This window comes from Pseudorasbora parva, chromosome 9 (genome assembly GCF_024679245.1).
Source record: "Pseudorasbora parva isolate DD20220531a chromosome 9, ASM2467924v1, whole genome shotgun sequence".
NCBI lineage: Eukaryota > Metazoa > Chordata > Actinopteri > Cypriniformes > Gobionidae > Pseudorasbora > Pseudorasbora parva.
The window spans coordinates 12,658,760-12,676,259 of NC_090180.1; the positions used below are offsets into that span (position 1 = coordinate 12,658,760).

The 17,500-nt window shown below is 37.0% G+C and overlaps 1 protein-coding gene across 1 annotated transcript in view; it reads right to left on the reverse strand.

Moving 5' to 3' along the window:
• The window catches only part of col11a1b (collagen, type XI, alpha 1b), a 97,816-nt gene that overhangs the window by 28,114 nt on the left and 52,202 nt on the right, over window positions 1–17,500 (reverse strand). Inside the window, exons 24-41 of the mRNA XM_067453969.1 lie at window positions 17,214–17,258; window positions 16,462–16,515; window positions 13,244–13,288; window positions 12,932–12,985; window positions 12,783–12,827; window positions 11,785–11,838; window positions 11,546–11,653; window positions 11,148–11,201; window positions 7,066–7,119; window positions 6,829–6,873; window positions 6,651–6,704; window positions 6,516–6,560; window positions 6,376–6,429; window positions 5,397–5,450; window positions 4,919–4,972; window positions 4,685–4,792; window positions 4,412–4,501; window positions 3,180–3,233 (exon numbers count right to left, since the gene is read on the reverse strand). Of these exons, the coding sequence (XP_067310070.1) occupies window positions 3,180–3,233; window positions 4,412–4,501; window positions 4,685–4,792; window positions 4,919–4,972; window positions 5,397–5,450; window positions 6,376–6,429; window positions 6,516–6,560; window positions 6,651–6,704; window positions 6,829–6,873; window positions 7,066–7,119; window positions 11,148–11,201; window positions 11,546–11,653; window positions 11,785–11,838; window positions 12,783–12,827; window positions 12,932–12,985; window positions 13,244–13,288; window positions 16,462–16,515; window positions 17,214–17,258 (1,071 nt within the window). The remainder of the gene's footprint in view (window positions 1–3,179; window positions 3,234–4,411; window positions 4,502–4,684; window positions 4,793–4,918; window positions 4,973–5,396; window positions 5,451–6,375; window positions 6,430–6,515; window positions 6,561–6,650; window positions 6,705–6,828; window positions 6,874–7,065; window positions 7,120–11,147; window positions 11,202–11,545; window positions 11,654–11,784; window positions 11,839–12,782; window positions 12,828–12,931; window positions 12,986–13,243; window positions 13,289–16,461; window positions 16,516–17,213; window positions 17,259–17,500) is intronic.

Sequence of the window (17,500 nt, forward strand, 5' to 3'; positions counted from 1 at the left end):
CAGGCGCCCTTGCACGGCGCGGACATCTTGGGACCGAGTCTGCCCAGTAGCGATTTCGGGACCGGAGTTGCGCAGTAGAGCGCAGGAAGTAGAGCAGGAAGTACAGCCGCGATTTCAAAAGCCCGCCCACACTCTCGCAGATGCAGAACAATGAATTATGTTGGTGTGAAATAAACAGTTATGGAAATGTAGAAATTAAAGCTAAAGATCTAATCTGCTCCCAAAAATTTCGAAAAAAGTCCGTTAGTGCCTCAGTGACAACTTCACTCAGAGAAGCCGTCAGTCTCAGCTGTCAATCATGACGTCACACCCCCCGTTTTTATAGCATCAAATAACTAACTAAAACTAAACTTATTTTTAAAACGAACACCTGAAATGAAATCATCGTGATGATAACTGCCTTCAGTGACATACACTAACTTTGGGGAACATTTTTTGAAGTGTAATTTTATTATTTAGTTTGCCTCGCGTCCATTAGAAAACACAGAGGGGCGGCTATACTGGGACCGGTCACCGGGGGGCGATCGAGGCGCGAAAGCTTCAGTAAATGAGAGGGAGACTGCAGGCTTGGTTGAACCACACAAAATCACATGGACTTTTTTTTAAACTATGTTTACCTTTCTGGACCTTGAAAGAGTTAATTAAATAGCTGCCTGAAAGCTCTCGGATTTCAACAAAAATATCTTCATTCGTGTTCCGGAACTAGCCCTTTAATGTGTCATTATATATTTAAGTACTGAGTAATATTAATTAACAACATGTACTTACTTACCTATAGGGTTAGGATTAGGTTTGGTTTAGTTGCATGTAATTATGCATAGTTTACTATTAATTATGCATAAAATACTATCCTAAGTACATGTAACACGTAACACACTGTAAAAAGTGTTACCAAAAAATCTATTCAAAGTTACATGAATTTTCCTGGCCTGAAAATGACAGTTTTAAATGTCACAGATATTTCCAGGAGTTCCATGTAGGAACCGTTATTCAGTAGTTTGTTTTGGCTCTGAAGAATATGCACAGATCCCTTTTCTGCATTTGCGTATCACATTAAAATATATCTCTTTCTTGGAGTGGATGAACAGGCCTTTTGTAGTTTATCTGAGAGTGATCTATCTGGTTCAAAACCAACGTGTAGCGTGCCTTTTTCAGAAATAGTCCATTAGTGCATCTATTAGCACTGAAGGATTAGAACTAAAGACAGCTCTCAGAGCGAGGGCTTTATCCACTTTTTACTTGAGGACCTCCGGTTGCTTTCACATGCATGCACATACTCACAGAAACACATGCTAAAACATATACACAGCATTAACCATCAGTGTTAATGCTTCCAAACATAGTGAGGGGACAAGGTCATTGCAGTGCAGAAAAATGTCTCAGTTTTTCTCAACATATTTTTCTTGAATAATTATGGGAGCACACATCTTAATAATTTATTGATAATTTCTTAAAGCCTTTTTGTATAATGCGTTATAAAAGGTATTTAGGCATTATATCGCTCTTGTTACCTACGTTTAAATGCATTATAATATTTGGAGATTCCTTATTACATCTGAAATTATTTATTTGTCATGTTTTAATTATACTTTCTAGCAATGATTATTATAACATAGTTTTATAACATATAGCAAAGTATTATAACACATATCTGTGGTTACAATTATTCATGAGACCATGATGCATTATAAGGTGCATTACAAGGCAAAATGAATGCATTAAAATACATTTATAATTAATTATACATAATGGCTTTAAGTAAAGTGTTTTATTATTATTTTTAATATTTTATTAGATTGCATAATATTAATGTATAAATATCATGATATTTTTGGGAGTTGCACCACATGACATTCTAACTTAAACTAATCTTAACTTGTCTTAAAAAAAACCATGGAATTGGACTTGAGTTATGAGGGTCTTCATGGGGGTTTACATCTTCGGAAAAGCTTTTCCATAATGTCTAAAACTCAACCCAACAAATTAAGGATAAACATAGAAGCTCCTGCTCATTTCCACACTGTCGTCCACTAACACTACAGACTATGCCCAGTCAACCGTCTGTCCAGCTGACACAACATACAGCCTGACTCACTTCTCATCTCATACACCACCGCACAAACACACTCCAGACAGACATCTTGGAAAACACACTGTACAAAATGACTCAACCCTTTGTTAGAAACTTCTCAGAAGTTGTACTCTGCTTCCAGTGACTCAATTCAGGCATCTGCGGGAGGTCTATTTAGGCAAAGATAAGATCGCTGATTGGTGTGGGTGGGCCACTGATTCAAAATCCTTCTGATTTTAGAGATGTTTCTTGCTAGGCTGTACAGATGTCTTTTACACACGAGAGACAATGAATCCCTACACCAATCTTCCTCAAGCTGAAAGGGGCTTCACATAGCGCACAGCTGAAGCTTTGATGGATTTAAACTGTACTGCTGCGTCTTCACTGAACTATGAGAAAGACAGACAGCAGTTACTTTAATGGGAGAATGTTACTGCTATACAGAATGCAGTTTTCTATTTTCTACATTCTATATGAGGTTTGTCAGCATACCAAAATTCAAGAAATCAAAAGCAATAATAGTGAAACGCCATGATTCTTGACCCCACTTTCAAACCTATAAATATTCAATAGTAACAAAGTTCTTTAAATGTATTAAAACCTAAAGTATTATATAATTGTTAAAGTACATATTTTAAAGTATACTTTAAAAAAATTAATATATAACAAATATATTTTCCCCTCTTTCCTGTTCAATGTTATATTTTTATTTTACTTTATATTAGGCTGCATTTACACTCCAAGGCCTAATATATAGTAGGTCTATTATTCTGACACTAAACATGTATCATAAGCGTTTCATCAATATCCAAAGTGCATTTAACTGCTTTCACGTGTACAGTAGCCGCATATTTATGTATGATTCAAATGCAATTACTGACGTAGTGACGGACTTACTAATTAGGCCTGACTCAGCTTGATCAGACTGTGTGGGATCAGATCACACACCAAACTGGGCTCTCAGTGCCAACATTACTGGTCATTAAATTCACCACCTGCTGACTGCGCCTGGTCTCGAATTTGCCTGATGTCACCTCACTAATAGAGGCAAAGCTTACAGATTGATCGTTTGCAGTGACAGAGTTTCCATGGTAACACAGGTACTTACAATGGGGCCAGGTGGACCCTGTGGACCCTCGCCTCCCTTCAGACCAGATGGACCCTGTGAAAGAGGGAGGGAGAGAGAGGTTTAATTTTGTAATGAGAGCAGCGCTACAGAATCTGTCAAAGTGGCATCTGAGTCTCTGCATGTGTGCTTGAATGTGCTTGTGCCAGTGTATGGCAGCTGTTTGTACTATGTGTCTACTAGAAATACAACCCAGAGTGTTTATTAAACTGGCAATCTCCCTATTTTCTACATCAGAAACTAATCGCTGGCAGTGCAGTGCCATGTGACGCCAAGGGCACGTCACTCTCCTCCCATCAAGCCATAATCTGAGTCATGAAAAACATATGAACCAGTTAAAAGTAAACATCAAAACAACAAGTGATGGCAAATTCAACTGTTGTTTATTGAAATCATACTGGCTTTGAGTTTCAAATGTGACTTTCAGCAACAATTGATTCATGAAATATATAACTAGTGGAGACTGAAATTAATGAAGGCGGCAGACGCTATTTCTTAAACTAAAAACAAAACTTGTTGATTATATTCAGTCCCACAGTCTAAATACTCCTAATGAAGAAAAACTAGAATAGACATTTCCAAAGTCCCTATGACATACTTCTTTTGAGTTGCCCAATTGTGGCAGTTTGTTATGCAGAAAATAATTTACAGGCCCAGAGTACCACATCAGAGGGACAATAAATATGTCAAACTAGATCTCTAAAACGGATTGAAAGTGAGATAAGGGTTAGCATTTTTCTTTTGATCATCAGTGCAATATATTATTTGAGCACCTTGGACACTTTTGGTGTCCTGAAGTGGCCGGGAGACAGTACAATCTGACTAGATATTTGAAACACTTTAAAAATTAAATCTCTTTGTCTAAAATGCATCTGCAAGAGATTCTGTTTGTACACAATTATTTGTTTGTATTATATTTTTGGCCTTCTGCATGAAAGTCAATATGAAATCAAAATCCTCCTTTTACATATTATTGGTTTTATTGTGTACTGCAATACAGTGGAATTTCTATGCAAGTTGTGTCTCAAGAACGTGCTGAATGTCTTAATGCATGTTAAATATGTCAGTTAATCTCCACAAGCCTCAGTCTTATAGTTAGGACTGTACTCTTTCCTGAGGCATTCATCCAGTGCAAGCATTTGCATGAACAGCAGGCGGTTAAGCAGCTAATGGCCATTTGGTGGGGCACATGACATGAACTCGTTTGTTCTTACCGCTGCGCCAGGAAGTCCCCTTTGTCCTGGGAACCCTTTCAATCCGGCAGGGCCAGGTTTCCCAGAACCCCCCTGAGGACCTGGATCACCCTTCAAGGAGAGAAACGATGAGATTTAGTCCTCTAACTTAAAAACACCAATCTCCATCTCACAGCTGCTATTTCTAAGCAGTATCTGCCAGCTACACATTATAAATTGGACAGAACATTATGTGAATTTGTCCCAATTATTACCCTTGAATGATCTTAAGTGAACATATTTAGCAGACCATACCTTTCCACCTTCTTTGCCAGCAGCTCCGGGAAGACCTTGCTCTCCAGGGGGCCCTGGTGATCCAGGATGTCCTCTCTCTCCAACAGGACCAGTTTCTCCTGTAGAGCCCTGTCAAATTCCAATTTAAACTGTTTTTTATTTAAACTTCTGGCCAACTTCAGGATATGTTTTATCAGAGCAATGTATTGGTATTTTCTTTCCTGCTTATATAAAACACTAACTGCTAAGGCTCACCTGTGGGCCAACAACACCCCCAGGACCAGGAGGTCCAGTCTTTCCTTGAAAACCCTGTGGTGGGATAAATATAGTCATTGTGAGAGATTAAATGCAATTTATTTAAGTCCTCACGAGTGTGAAAGTAATCTGAGAATAAAGACAAATCTGATCGAATGTAAACATCACTAAACTGTACAAATCCATTTTTCTGTTACATCCACTTCCCTAAACCAGTAAAAGTCAGTATCACTATAATACTGCAACTTTTAGCAGTCCATCTATCTGACATTGTTAATTAGAAACAAACAGACAGACAGACAGATATATAGATGGATGGATGGATGGATAGAAAGATAGATAGAGCTGCCAAGAACAGTGTAGCAATTTGACACTGTCAGCAGCTAAAAGGTAAAACACCATAAAAACACAGTCCACAACATTTCTTCATCTTTACTCCAGAGACAGGAAAGGCTTATGAAGACAAAATGATACTCACAGTCTCTCCTCGCTGTCCAGGGTGACCGGGCAAACCGTCCTTTCCAGCAGGCCCCTGAGGGTTTTACAAAATTAAAATTGAGATTAATTGAGATTAAAACATTAATTATTATATAATAGACTTATAGACTTGTGGTTACTGGTTCCAGTTAGACATGTCATTTGAGTTGGCTGAGCCAGGAGGCCTTTCTGTTGTAGAGTTTGCATATTCTCCATGTATCTGCTGCGGTTTCACCCACAATCCAAAAATATGCAGTATATGGGAATTGGAGATGCTAAATGGTCTGTAGGTGTGAATGTGCGCGCGCGCGTGTGAGTGAGTGAGTGAGTGAGTGAGTGAGTGAGTGAGTGAGTGAGTGAGTGAGTGAGTGAGTGAGTGAGAGAGAGAGAGAGAGAGAGAGAGAGAGAGAGAGAGAGAGAGAGAGAGAGAGAGAGAGAGAGAGAGAGAGAGAGAGAGAGAGAGAGAGAGAGAGAGAGACCAAGTCATGTAATGGGAGGGTTGGGAAAGACCTGGCAACCTACCCAAAAAAACACTGCCAAGAAAATTCATAGACAGTCTCTCATGTATGGGAAGAGACTGCCCACAGAATCACTAAGAGTCGGATATGACTGAAATGGCTAATGAATGAATGAATAGACAATGCCAAATGTATGGAAACCAATTTCGCCCACATAAGAAAAAAAAAAAACATGATGTCATGATGATTTAGCAAATCGTAATTAAGATATAAATAAAAAATTATGAGATAAAAAGTCATAATTATAATTTCAACTACTAACATACAAGAATCACTTTTTTTGTCAAGATTAGGATGCCATAAATGCATAACTACAACATAAAAAGTCATTTATGTGAATTGATGTGATGCATGATTTATTTTCATAAGTGGCAGAAATGGACTTCCATACTAATGTGAGTCAAAGAGTAGAATAACTAAGAATAACTAAAAAGCATATGAAGTTGATTATAAAACACATACAGGTGGGCCTTTAGGGCCTGGCAATCCAACAGGGCCCTGAGGTCCTTGGGGTCCCTAAAACATGGAGAGAAAAAAATTAAGGGAAATTTAAAGGTTGATTAATACAACTGAACTGGAGAAACAATTCAACCATCACTTACTCTCTCTCCTGGGCCACCAGATGGTCCATCATTTCCTGATGTTCCCTAAAAACAGAAACAAAGACGCCTGTTACAAGAAAACGTTTGCAGATAGCATACATTTTTTGAGCTGAATCAGGACTGATGAAGCCTGACCTTTGGTCCAGGTTTTCCTGTTGGACCTCTGGCACCTCTTCCACCACGGGGACCCTGAGATCAAGTGTTATTAGCGATAACTATTTTATTGTGAAAAATTGTGATATTGTGCAACACTAGTATTTGTAGACAAGGGTTCCTTTCTGCTGAAAAGATTCAAACTTGTTCATTTACATACCGTTGGTCCTCTTTGTCCTCTGGGACCTGCTTTACCAGCAATACCCTAAAAAACAAGCTATAAAATTACAACCCTAACATTACAATAACTTTGAGTTCTAAGTCAACAAGTCAAATTCTGGCATAGGTTGTTTGTAATCAGAACCAAAGACATACAATAGAAATGTCTCTCGCCAGGTTGTACCATGCTTATAGAAATCTAATTTTGTAGTAAAAATCAAAAAGGCCTTATACGTACCCTTCCTCCCTTCTCACCATTGGCTCCAGGGAAGCCAGCGAAACCAGTAGAGCCCTGTAGATGGAGACAGATTATTAGGCACATTGAGGGGAGTAGTTTTCAGCTACACAGCGTAAACGACACACTCACTTCAGAAGTATCCAATATTCGTCCCAACCTTTTAAACATGCCAAAAAAAATTTGGTCTTTGAACAAAAGTGAAGCTGTGTTGACACAGAGGAAGTCCTTGAGGAATAATTCAACAACATTACAGCTAATGCTAACGTTATGAGAGTGATACTCGAAGGGCAAGCTTTTGGAGTTGATAAACATGAGCTGTGCACGCTTGTTAACACAAGGACAGGAGATGAAATTAAAGGTTGAATTATTTTGGCAGGAAAATAAGGGGAAACAGCCCATGCACAATGGATACGCATCAGTAATATATTTCACAGGATGGTCGCCTGCACAAGATAATGGAGCAAATCAAATAGACAACTGCAAATACACACACACAAAAGTTGAATACTGAGGTGGACCAACACTAATTTCCCATCCATACTGAAATGCAATGCTAATCACTATGTTCAAGCTCCACTCTGGGCTTTACATTTTCCAATTGATGTATTATTTAAGATGTCTAACATATAATTTTAAAAATGCCCCTTTTATGCTTTTCCAGATATTACCTTTCATGGAGTGTGTAATAAAGCTCTTAGTGAATGTAAAAGGTCTGCTAAGTTTCAAAGATTAAAGTGCAGGATAAATGGAGTTACTATCTTCCAAAAGAAAGAACCAAATCTGAACTCGTCAGTAATTCAAGATTCACTTCCTGCACAAACCTACACAAGTTTCCATAATGCCAGTCTATGGTCTTCATTGGCTGCCCACGAACTCCTACTTTGACCTGCCCTCAAACACTGTAGTTGGAGCTGAGGCCTCAAAGTTTAGTTCATATTGTCGACATGTCGAGAAGACATCGAGAATAAGTTTTAGTAGTGCGATTTACTTTGCATTCACTTCCCAAGGATGAGGACTCAGGCTCAAAATGATATGTTAAAATCGACACCATAGCTTATGTTCATATTACTGTGTGAAAGAGTGTTAGGGAAGTCTCAGGAGCTGAAATTCAGATTTGTAATAATGGCCGTTTAGTTTCAAACACATGATGTAAGCAGTAGACCAATCACAACAGACTGAACAGATTTTCTCATCCAGTGCCACGTTTAAATAGCAAATGAACTCATTCCCATCTGTTCCCCCATGGGTGTGCTGGTCTGAAAACGAGTTTTGCTAAATCGAGGCAACTGAAAATGACTGCGCCATTGATTGAAGTATTTTTTTGTGATATCTAAATCACACACCCTGCTTATTACACACACAGGGACACGCAGCAGCACACAGACATTTTTTAATACTAAAAATAAAAGGATTCCTCTCTGGAGAAGCATTCGGTCTGTCCACTTGCAAATTCAGCCAAAAAAAAAATATATATATATATATGCTAAAAACTAACATCATTTGTTTTAAATGCTACACATGAATTTATGTTTAGATATTATTATAAATATCATTAAATTGTTAGTGTTTTAAAAAAGAACTTAAAGTGAATGACGAAATTATGTAATTACCTAATTATAAATTAAAGCTGCTGTAGGGAGTTTTTAGAAAACGTTGACTTAGCCTGAAAATTTGAACAAGCACAACTCACAGGTCACTCCCATAGACTGTAAAACAATATGGACGTAATGTCCGTGACGGCATCCAAAGGATTCTGGAGTGCAGTTTTGAAGTGCAAAGTAGAGACGAGCTGGCCTTTGCATCTTGGCAACGCATCATCGTGCCAAGTATAACAGAAAATGGGCAAAGAGGCGGGACGTGGGCAGAGCTGAGGTGACGCAATGACTAATTGACAGCAGATAAATGGCGATCCACCTGTCAAAGTGGCTCCGCTCACAGATGTCATAAAGGGCAAAATTATCCGTAGACCAAAAATTTGTCCCAGGCTGTAAACATGTTTTTTTTCTGCTGTAAAGTTGGGAACTTTAACATGGGTCGCAATGAGAATTTGCTCCCTTCTGGAGCCTGTTCTGAGCCCTTCAGGAGCAATTCCTAAACTGAGGACTTACAGTTTAAATTACTTCTGTATTGGCTTCAAGAGAAACTGTGGGAGGTTGCCGCTTGGTCACTCCCCCTTGCTCTCTGCTGCGCCACAGCTCTCCCTCCACAGCTCCTTTCCATCACAACAGAGCCTGCCGTGAACGTGCAGGGCCACCAATGACGAATTGGGTAAACAGTTATGGCACATTCACTGGTACGGACGAAACATCAACAATATGATCTACATTGACTATAGCCTCCCCATACTTTGACTACAAACTTGGTCCTCACAACATTACGAATTTTGCAATACATGTAATGTAACTATATGACGTTGCACTATTTCTAAAAGTAATAAATAGCTAGTAAGATAATATAACGGCAACTAACGTTACAGTATGCAAGTAATTATTCTATCGATATGTAATGCTTAATAAGGTTTGCTAGTACTGGTACATTATTTAACAACATGACAAGCCAGTGAATTAGTAGGTTTCAATAGTTGCTTTGCACAGTGCAGGACATTTTATCGGTATGTTATGTGGCTAGAGTTTTGAGAGTTAATGGGCTCCGACGAGGAACTCACAGCCACAGCGACTTCGAGGAATGAAACAAATCAAGCAGGGATACTTGCTTGTCAAGTAGAAATGTGGTTAACTCTGGTTTTTAATCCTTTCAGGACACGTAACGTTAGCTCCCTCCACCTCGGAAAAGCCGCTCCGATATTTACCCTCGTTTTATTCCGGGCTCTATCTAAATCTTTCTTTTTGATCACTGTCATCTGCCTTTTTTCCGTTTACCCATTTTTATTTTATGAGCAGGTGCCACTGGAGGAACTGGCAGTTTGGATTGTTTGTCCGCCATAAGCAAATCTGCGTCACACCGGTTATCTTGAATTTGAATGCCTGTTGCACGCTGTGCAAGAAAGGGTGTGTGATCAGCGTGCACACGAGCTTGGATGACACTGCTAAGACACCCCTCCTGGCTCTGATTGGTTGTTTCTTACCGGGAGCGGTGTATTTCTGCAAATGGCAATAGGGCCACTGATAGGAGCTTGATTTTTTACAGATTATCTGTCTCATATCCTACTGTCAGGACATGACAGGTTTAACAAATATTTAAAAAATACATTTTTACAAAAGTTACCCACTGCATCTTTAAGAAATGAGAATAACAATTAAATATCTAATGGTGGTGGTGGGGTCGGGGGGGGGGGGGGGGGGTGTATTGTGGATGATATATTGTGGATCCCTAATATAAGTGAGAGGAAAAAACACGACTCAAAAAACCAACTCATCTCTCCAGGGAAAAAACTCCACCCATACTCTGAACAGAACCCTGAACAGGCCAAACATTACTTTAAAAAATGCGGAAAATGGAAACCCAGAGTGGAAAATAGCTGACAGAGCAAGTTGTAGACTACTTCAGTATCACTTTCCATAACTTGTTATTCAAACTAAATAGGAGCCATTTCATAAGCTATATGGATTGATCGGCCTGTATACTGAATCAAATGATTGTTTTGTCAAAGTTAGCAGGCTGAACAGACTGAATAAGCTGACAAACACAAACTGTATCTATATGGGCTGTTCACAGGTCTGCACTTCTTGCATGCTGGGTGGCTGAGAGATAAAGCAGCCAGTGTCATGGAGAATGAGTTTATCCTATTAACTCTGTTAACACAGGCTATCAGAGAACAGCAGGCCTTGCATGTCAAATGCAGCGCATGGCCAAATAGAAATGAAGCAGTACAGACAATGGCACTGTTTATGAGAGATGATAACTTTATAGTTTCACTAAAGGTTAATGTCTAATTGTTTGATTGCTTTATATTGTAAACAATGACCTAGAGATAGATAAATAGATAAATAGATAAATAGATAAATAGATAAATAAATAAATAAATAAATAAATAAATAAATAAATAAATAAATAAATAAATAAATAAATAGATAACTTAAAAAGAACAAAGAAGACGCAACAGGAAAGTTGTCAGCACTTACCTTGGGACCTTGCCTTCCTGGGTAGCCAGGCAAACCTGGAACACCAAGTTTTCCCTAAAAACAGAAATAAGAACACACTCTAGGTCTGCACACTTTCATTTGGAGTTTTTAAACAATCACCAGGCCTTATAGAGTAACAATAAAGCATTTCAGCACCCTGTACAAACTGCAAAAACATATGGGAGCTGTAATGGAGTATTTGGCTACCCTTTAAAACCGGTGTTCAGAATCAATTTAAGAGTTAAGAGTTCAGTGTCATTTTAGATTTTAATTCACACATATATTAATAATTCCTGACAGACACTTAAGTGCCCCAAAAACCCTAGTGTTGTTTTTTCCAGCGCTGGTCATATTAAGTACTTTGCCATTAAATTCAACATAATGAGTTAAAAACTGACCTTTTCTCCTGCTGTGCCCATAGGACCAGTCTCTCCGTTGGGACCTGATTTACCTTTAGGCCCCTCTGGTCCGTCTTCTCCTCTGGGGCCCAAAACACCAACCTCTCCCTGAACACCAGCAACAATGGACAAACATTATACTAGTTTCATTACAAACAAAATGGATCATCTCAAACAAGTGATTATGAGTGCTGATTGAAATTAAATGTAACTTTAATTAAATAAAAGTTGTAACTCACCTTGTCACCCTTGAGGCCCATGTCACCCTTGAACCCAGGAAAACCATCTTCTCCCTGTAATCAATCAGGAGATCATTTATGTAGGCAAACTAAGATAGATATGATCGAGAAGCAAAAAAGATCAGTGTGTGTTGTGTCGAAAAAATAAACTGGGGGTTGGGGTGTTGGGGGTGCTGTGTTGGGGGGAGTCTGGGGTGTTGTAGATAAAAGATGATAATCCTGAAAAAATTAAAGTTAAAAACAGGAAATACAATAAAATTATAATTAGATGATAGATAGATAGATAGATAGATAGATAGATAGATAGATAGATAGATAGATAGATAGATAGATAGATAGATAGATAGATAGATAGATAGATAGATAGATAGATAGATAGATAGATAGATAGATAGATAGATAGATAGATAGATAGATAGATAGATAGATAGATAGATAGATAGATAGATAGATAGATAGACTTAAAGATCTTAAATCAAAAACTCTCTAAGAACATAATGGCTAAATGCTGGCATCTAGTGGCCATGGTGTAACTTGTTGGTCCATGCTATTTTAGACTGAGAAATTAAATCATATCCTACATTGTCATACATCTGTTCTCTCAGAAGTGTTCTAGAATTTGAAATATTGAGTACAATATTACATATTACAATGACGATACATTTTAAAGACATAAAAGTATCATGGCTCTTTCTAAATGAAACACTGACACTTGGTGGCCACTGCAGAGGATGCAGCCTGAAAGTCACATCATTGTGTTTATACAAAAAAATAATTGGCACATATTATAAAGATATTATAAATGTTTTTTTTTCTGCTGTCTCTACTGACATCCAGTCATAGGTGATTTTTTGAATCAAACACACGACTGAGGCCATTTAGGTGCAGAAAGTCCCTGAAATTGCCTTTTAGCTAATGTTCGGTCATCTGTGAGACTCATTTTAGAGGCTGACCCAGGAGCTCATTAATGGTGACAGAGGACAGGGTCATTTGCTTACCTTCTCGCCTTTATGGCCCTTCAAGCCACGGATGCCCTCGGCACCCTAAATGGACAGAACAATGAATATAGGCTCTAATGGATAGACTAAGAGGCACATAATGTGGATAATAAAGAAAAAGTGTGATGAAGATAATCAAAGCGGTTTACCTTCACACCTCGGGGGCCGGGATAGCCAATGGACCCCTGAGGACCTGGTTGGCCCTATAGGAAGAGAGTAAATATAATAACACTGAACCAATCAGGATTAATAGAGAGGAATTAGGTTTTAAACTTCTGAAGGGGCTACACATTAAGTGTTAATTACAGAGACAGAGAAATGGCTTTAATTTTGTAACAGAGCTTTAAGACAGCTGCAAAATAGCACCTTAAAGGCGTTTAGTGGCTTTGCACTTGAAATGTGGTCAATAACTGGAACTTAGAGTGACAATTCTTTTCGAGACAAATTAAAAATACACTCACAGCTGCTCCTTTCTCCCCGGGAGGACCCTCTTTCCCAGGATGACCCTGTGCAAGGATTACAAACAAAAGCATCTTCACTCAAAGTCTGAAAGTAACATGAGGCAAAGGCTGTTGGGTTCAGTCTAGTGAGTTCAGTGTATAGTAATATGCAGTATGAATAGCATTCAGTGCAGGAACCTACTTTTTAAGTTAGTGCATGATTAAGAACTGTATTTTAACTGCACTGTAAAAAAAAATGTTGGTTTTGTTGGTTTAACTTAAAAAAGTAAGTTACCTGGTTGCCTTAAAATGTTGAGTTTATTGAAATTAAAGATTTGAGTTGATACAATGAAGGACATTTGTTTAATAAATAGAAACTCAAATATTATTATATCTGAACAAAAAAAAAAACTGATAAATCATGAAAATAGCACTATTTGGCATGTTTCACTGCGTCATCAGAAATAAAACACACAATTACCCAATATGCTTACAAAATCTTTTAATAATATTTTAATAAAGGTTGTCGAATCTCAAAAAAATTTCATTGTATTAACTCAACATTTTAATTTCAATGAACTCAAAATTTTAAGGCAACCAGGTAACTTTTTTTCTAAATATTTTTTTACAGTGTGAGGTATTAAAAAAATGTGACTGGAATTTAACATTTGAAAGTAATAAAAATGCAATTAAAAATGGAATTAAATAACATTTACATATTTTCATGATAAATATGTCATCATACACAGCATACACTAACATTTAAAACTTTGAGGTCGATAAGGTAAAAAAAACAAAAAAACGATCAAACTATCATCAAAACTACTCAAACGTGATAACATTTGAAATGTGTCATATTTTGGAATTTGCCATTTGTCAAAATTTTAATTTATCAAAAATACTGGGAAAAATGCTGTTTTTTAACATTGTAGAAAATAAGAAATGTTTCTTAAATAGGTAATCAGCATAAGAATGATTTCTGAAGGATCATATGATTAAGATATTATGCTAAAACAATGCTTTGCCACCAAAGGAACAAATAACAGTTTAAAATATATTCAAATAGAAAATTATTGTAATAATATTTTACAATATTATTGGTTTAACTAGATTTTCAGTCAAAAAAATGTAGCATGTAGCATATTCTTTCAAGAACCAAAAAATCTTAGCCTAAAAGTTTTGATTTATTTATTTGTGAGATGTTTAAATATTTTCTAAAACAATTCACATTCAACATTACAATGAAAAAACAAAAAAGAATACTATTAAATGCATAAACTGTTATTGACTTATTAAAATAAATAAAAAATCTACCAAAATAAACAGTACATATTAATTACATTTAAAATAAATATCATTATATTATCAATATCAATAAAAAAAATATCATATCAAAATATCAAAAATTTGATATCATTTTGATTTTGATTTTATAAAAATAATAATTCTATAGGCTACATTTTACATATTAGTTATTACTAAATAATGGCACCTAAATAAATAATAAAATACTATATATATATATATATATATATATATATATATATATATATATATATATATATATATATATATATATATATATATCTATATATATAGATATATATATATATAGATATATATATATATATATATATATATAGTAATAATTCATAATTTATTCTTTTTATTTCTCTCCATTTTAAATATTTCTCTTATATGCACTAAAGTTAGGGGGTGTTTAGCCACGCTTGAAATGCTGGTGTCAGAGTTATAGCCTAATCATGGAATTGGCATGGTATTAGTATTATCTAGGGACCTCTGTGACTTAGAAATTCGCACAGGATAAGCAAAGCCTGTGATTTTACCCAAATTGACTGACTTATCTCCTGGATATGATGTCAAGACTTGTAAATGTTTTTTTCGTTATAGATATAGCTCTATGAAATCATAAACAGTCATATGTATCAATATCGTTTTGATAGTTTTATAGTAATAAAAAGAGAATAGAGTATAGACACTACAATTAAAAACTGAACTAAACACAGACCAGTGGCAGGAGTCAGATTTAACTCATCACGAGCAAGAAGCTGACAATATACGGGAAGATTCATTTTCAAAGCTACATATGTAAAAGCGCCCATTTAAGCGACCTTGTCATTGTACTGTTCTGTTGTTATGTTTTTCATTAAGAATAGTATTGATATTAATATTAAACACAACAATCAAGCAATTTGCCCCCAAAATTCATTCTAAAGTGAAAGTATAATCCGCGCGGGAATTCATAACGGTCCACATTATGACCTTGGTGTTCGGCGAAATACGGTAGGTATTTTGCGGGGGAATTTTTACTTTACAAATTACAGACATGGCCGATTCGCACGGATTAAGATCACAGACATTCTCTGCAATTATTACAAATCACCAGAGGTCCCCAGATAATACTAGGTCTGTGCGAATAGGGCTTATGTAGCTTATGTAGTGTTTTAATTTTACATTGATTCATTCATTCAATTTCACACTTAAATGCTGCTGTTACAGCTCTGAGCTGCCACTGTAAATCTTTATATATATTTTATTTATTTTATATTATACAATACACTAAGAATGTGAACAAGGTTTTTTTTAAGTAAAGTTCGAAGTTTAAGTAACGTTTTTCAAGTCTTTTAAGTAAAATATAGAAAGAGTATTGTAATAAATAAAAAATCTGTTCCCGTCGCCTAACGAATAGCAAAAAAAACGACCCAAAAACCATGGTTAAAAACCAAGGTATGTATTGAACTGTGGACTAACTGTATTGTTGCATCCCTTATATATACACACACACACATACATATATATATCACGATATATATATATATGGACCATGGCAAAATAAAACAATCTTAGAATGCGCTATATAAAATCTAAAGCCTTTAAAATTTAGTCCATCCACATGAAACAGGCATCAAGAGTGTAAAAGAAAGTCTCTGTTTTTGCTTATTTTGATGAAAGTCCTCTGTTGTGTCTGTGTTGAATTTCTCAGAACTGCATTTCAGTAAATTCCACTTCCTTTCATTCAAATTTAAATGTTCAACTCATGAATTGAAATGCAGCCAACTCTTTAATTCTAAATTGTGTGATTAAAATACACATTTCCCTCAAGCCAGGATTATCAAGCTGGTTAATGGCTAATGATGTGTGATGATGCAAAGCATTTTTGATATGAACTCAGAGAATTAGGGGAGGGGAGAATACGAATTTAAGAAAAATCCACTTACAGGAGGCCCATCAGCCCCAGCCAGCCCATGGAGCCCCTGTTTTCCACCGGGACCCTATGAGAGAGAGAGAGAGAGAGAGAGAGAGAGAGAGAGAGAGAGAGAGAGAGAGAGAGAGAGAGAGAGAGAGAGAGAGAGAGAGAGAGAGAGAGAGAGAGAGAGAGAGAGAGAGAGAGAGAGAGAGAGAGAGAGAGAGAGAGAGAGAGAGAGAGAGAGAGAGAGAGAGAGAGAGAGAGAGGGATAAGTGAGAAAAGAAGTACGAAAGAGGGAGGAAAAACACACACAATTAAGGCGGCGATTATTGGTGTGCCCAAGTGATTCACTGGGCAACTTTATAAGCAGTTCAATTCTAAAGCACTTCATTATCATCTTTTTCCTCTTGGTAAGGAAGAGATCTAATCATATGGTACGTCTGGAAACACTCCACCACTTCTGGAGTCACATTTCAGACTGTCTCTGGCCTCTGTCCAGGAGCCCTCACAAAATGCTTGTCTGAGAGACTAACCAATGACAGTTCTGTGTGTAAGCATATCTCCCGCTTGTTGAAGCATTAGCGAGTCTTGAGGTGTGCGCGTGTGTGTGTGTGTTTGTGTGAGTGTGTGGTTTTTCTCTAGTCAGCAGTGATCTGAAGGCAACCTACAGCTCGGAAACCGAGAAGTCTGTTGAATCGTTTATAAGGTTAGGGCAGAAAAACGCCGCCTGTAATAACAAAGACGATAGCTGCTGGGGCGAACAGATCTTATTCACAAACTCACTTTCTCTCCAGGTGGACCAATCGGGCCTTGAGGACCAGGCAGACCCTGCAAGACAAGATTTACAAAGTTAGACAGTACAACATGGAGTTTTCAGGGGAAATCTGATAGTGAAATGTATATTGAAAAAAGCTGTGTGACCACCTCTCAGTCAAATCTAAGAAACAATGTCGAACAGGATACATTATTCTGTGTCTGTGCGTGAGTGTGTGAATATATGAGTCCTATTACAAACTTATGGAGTCAGGATGTGGATTTAGATGAATGGATGTACCAGTTTTCATTGCTTT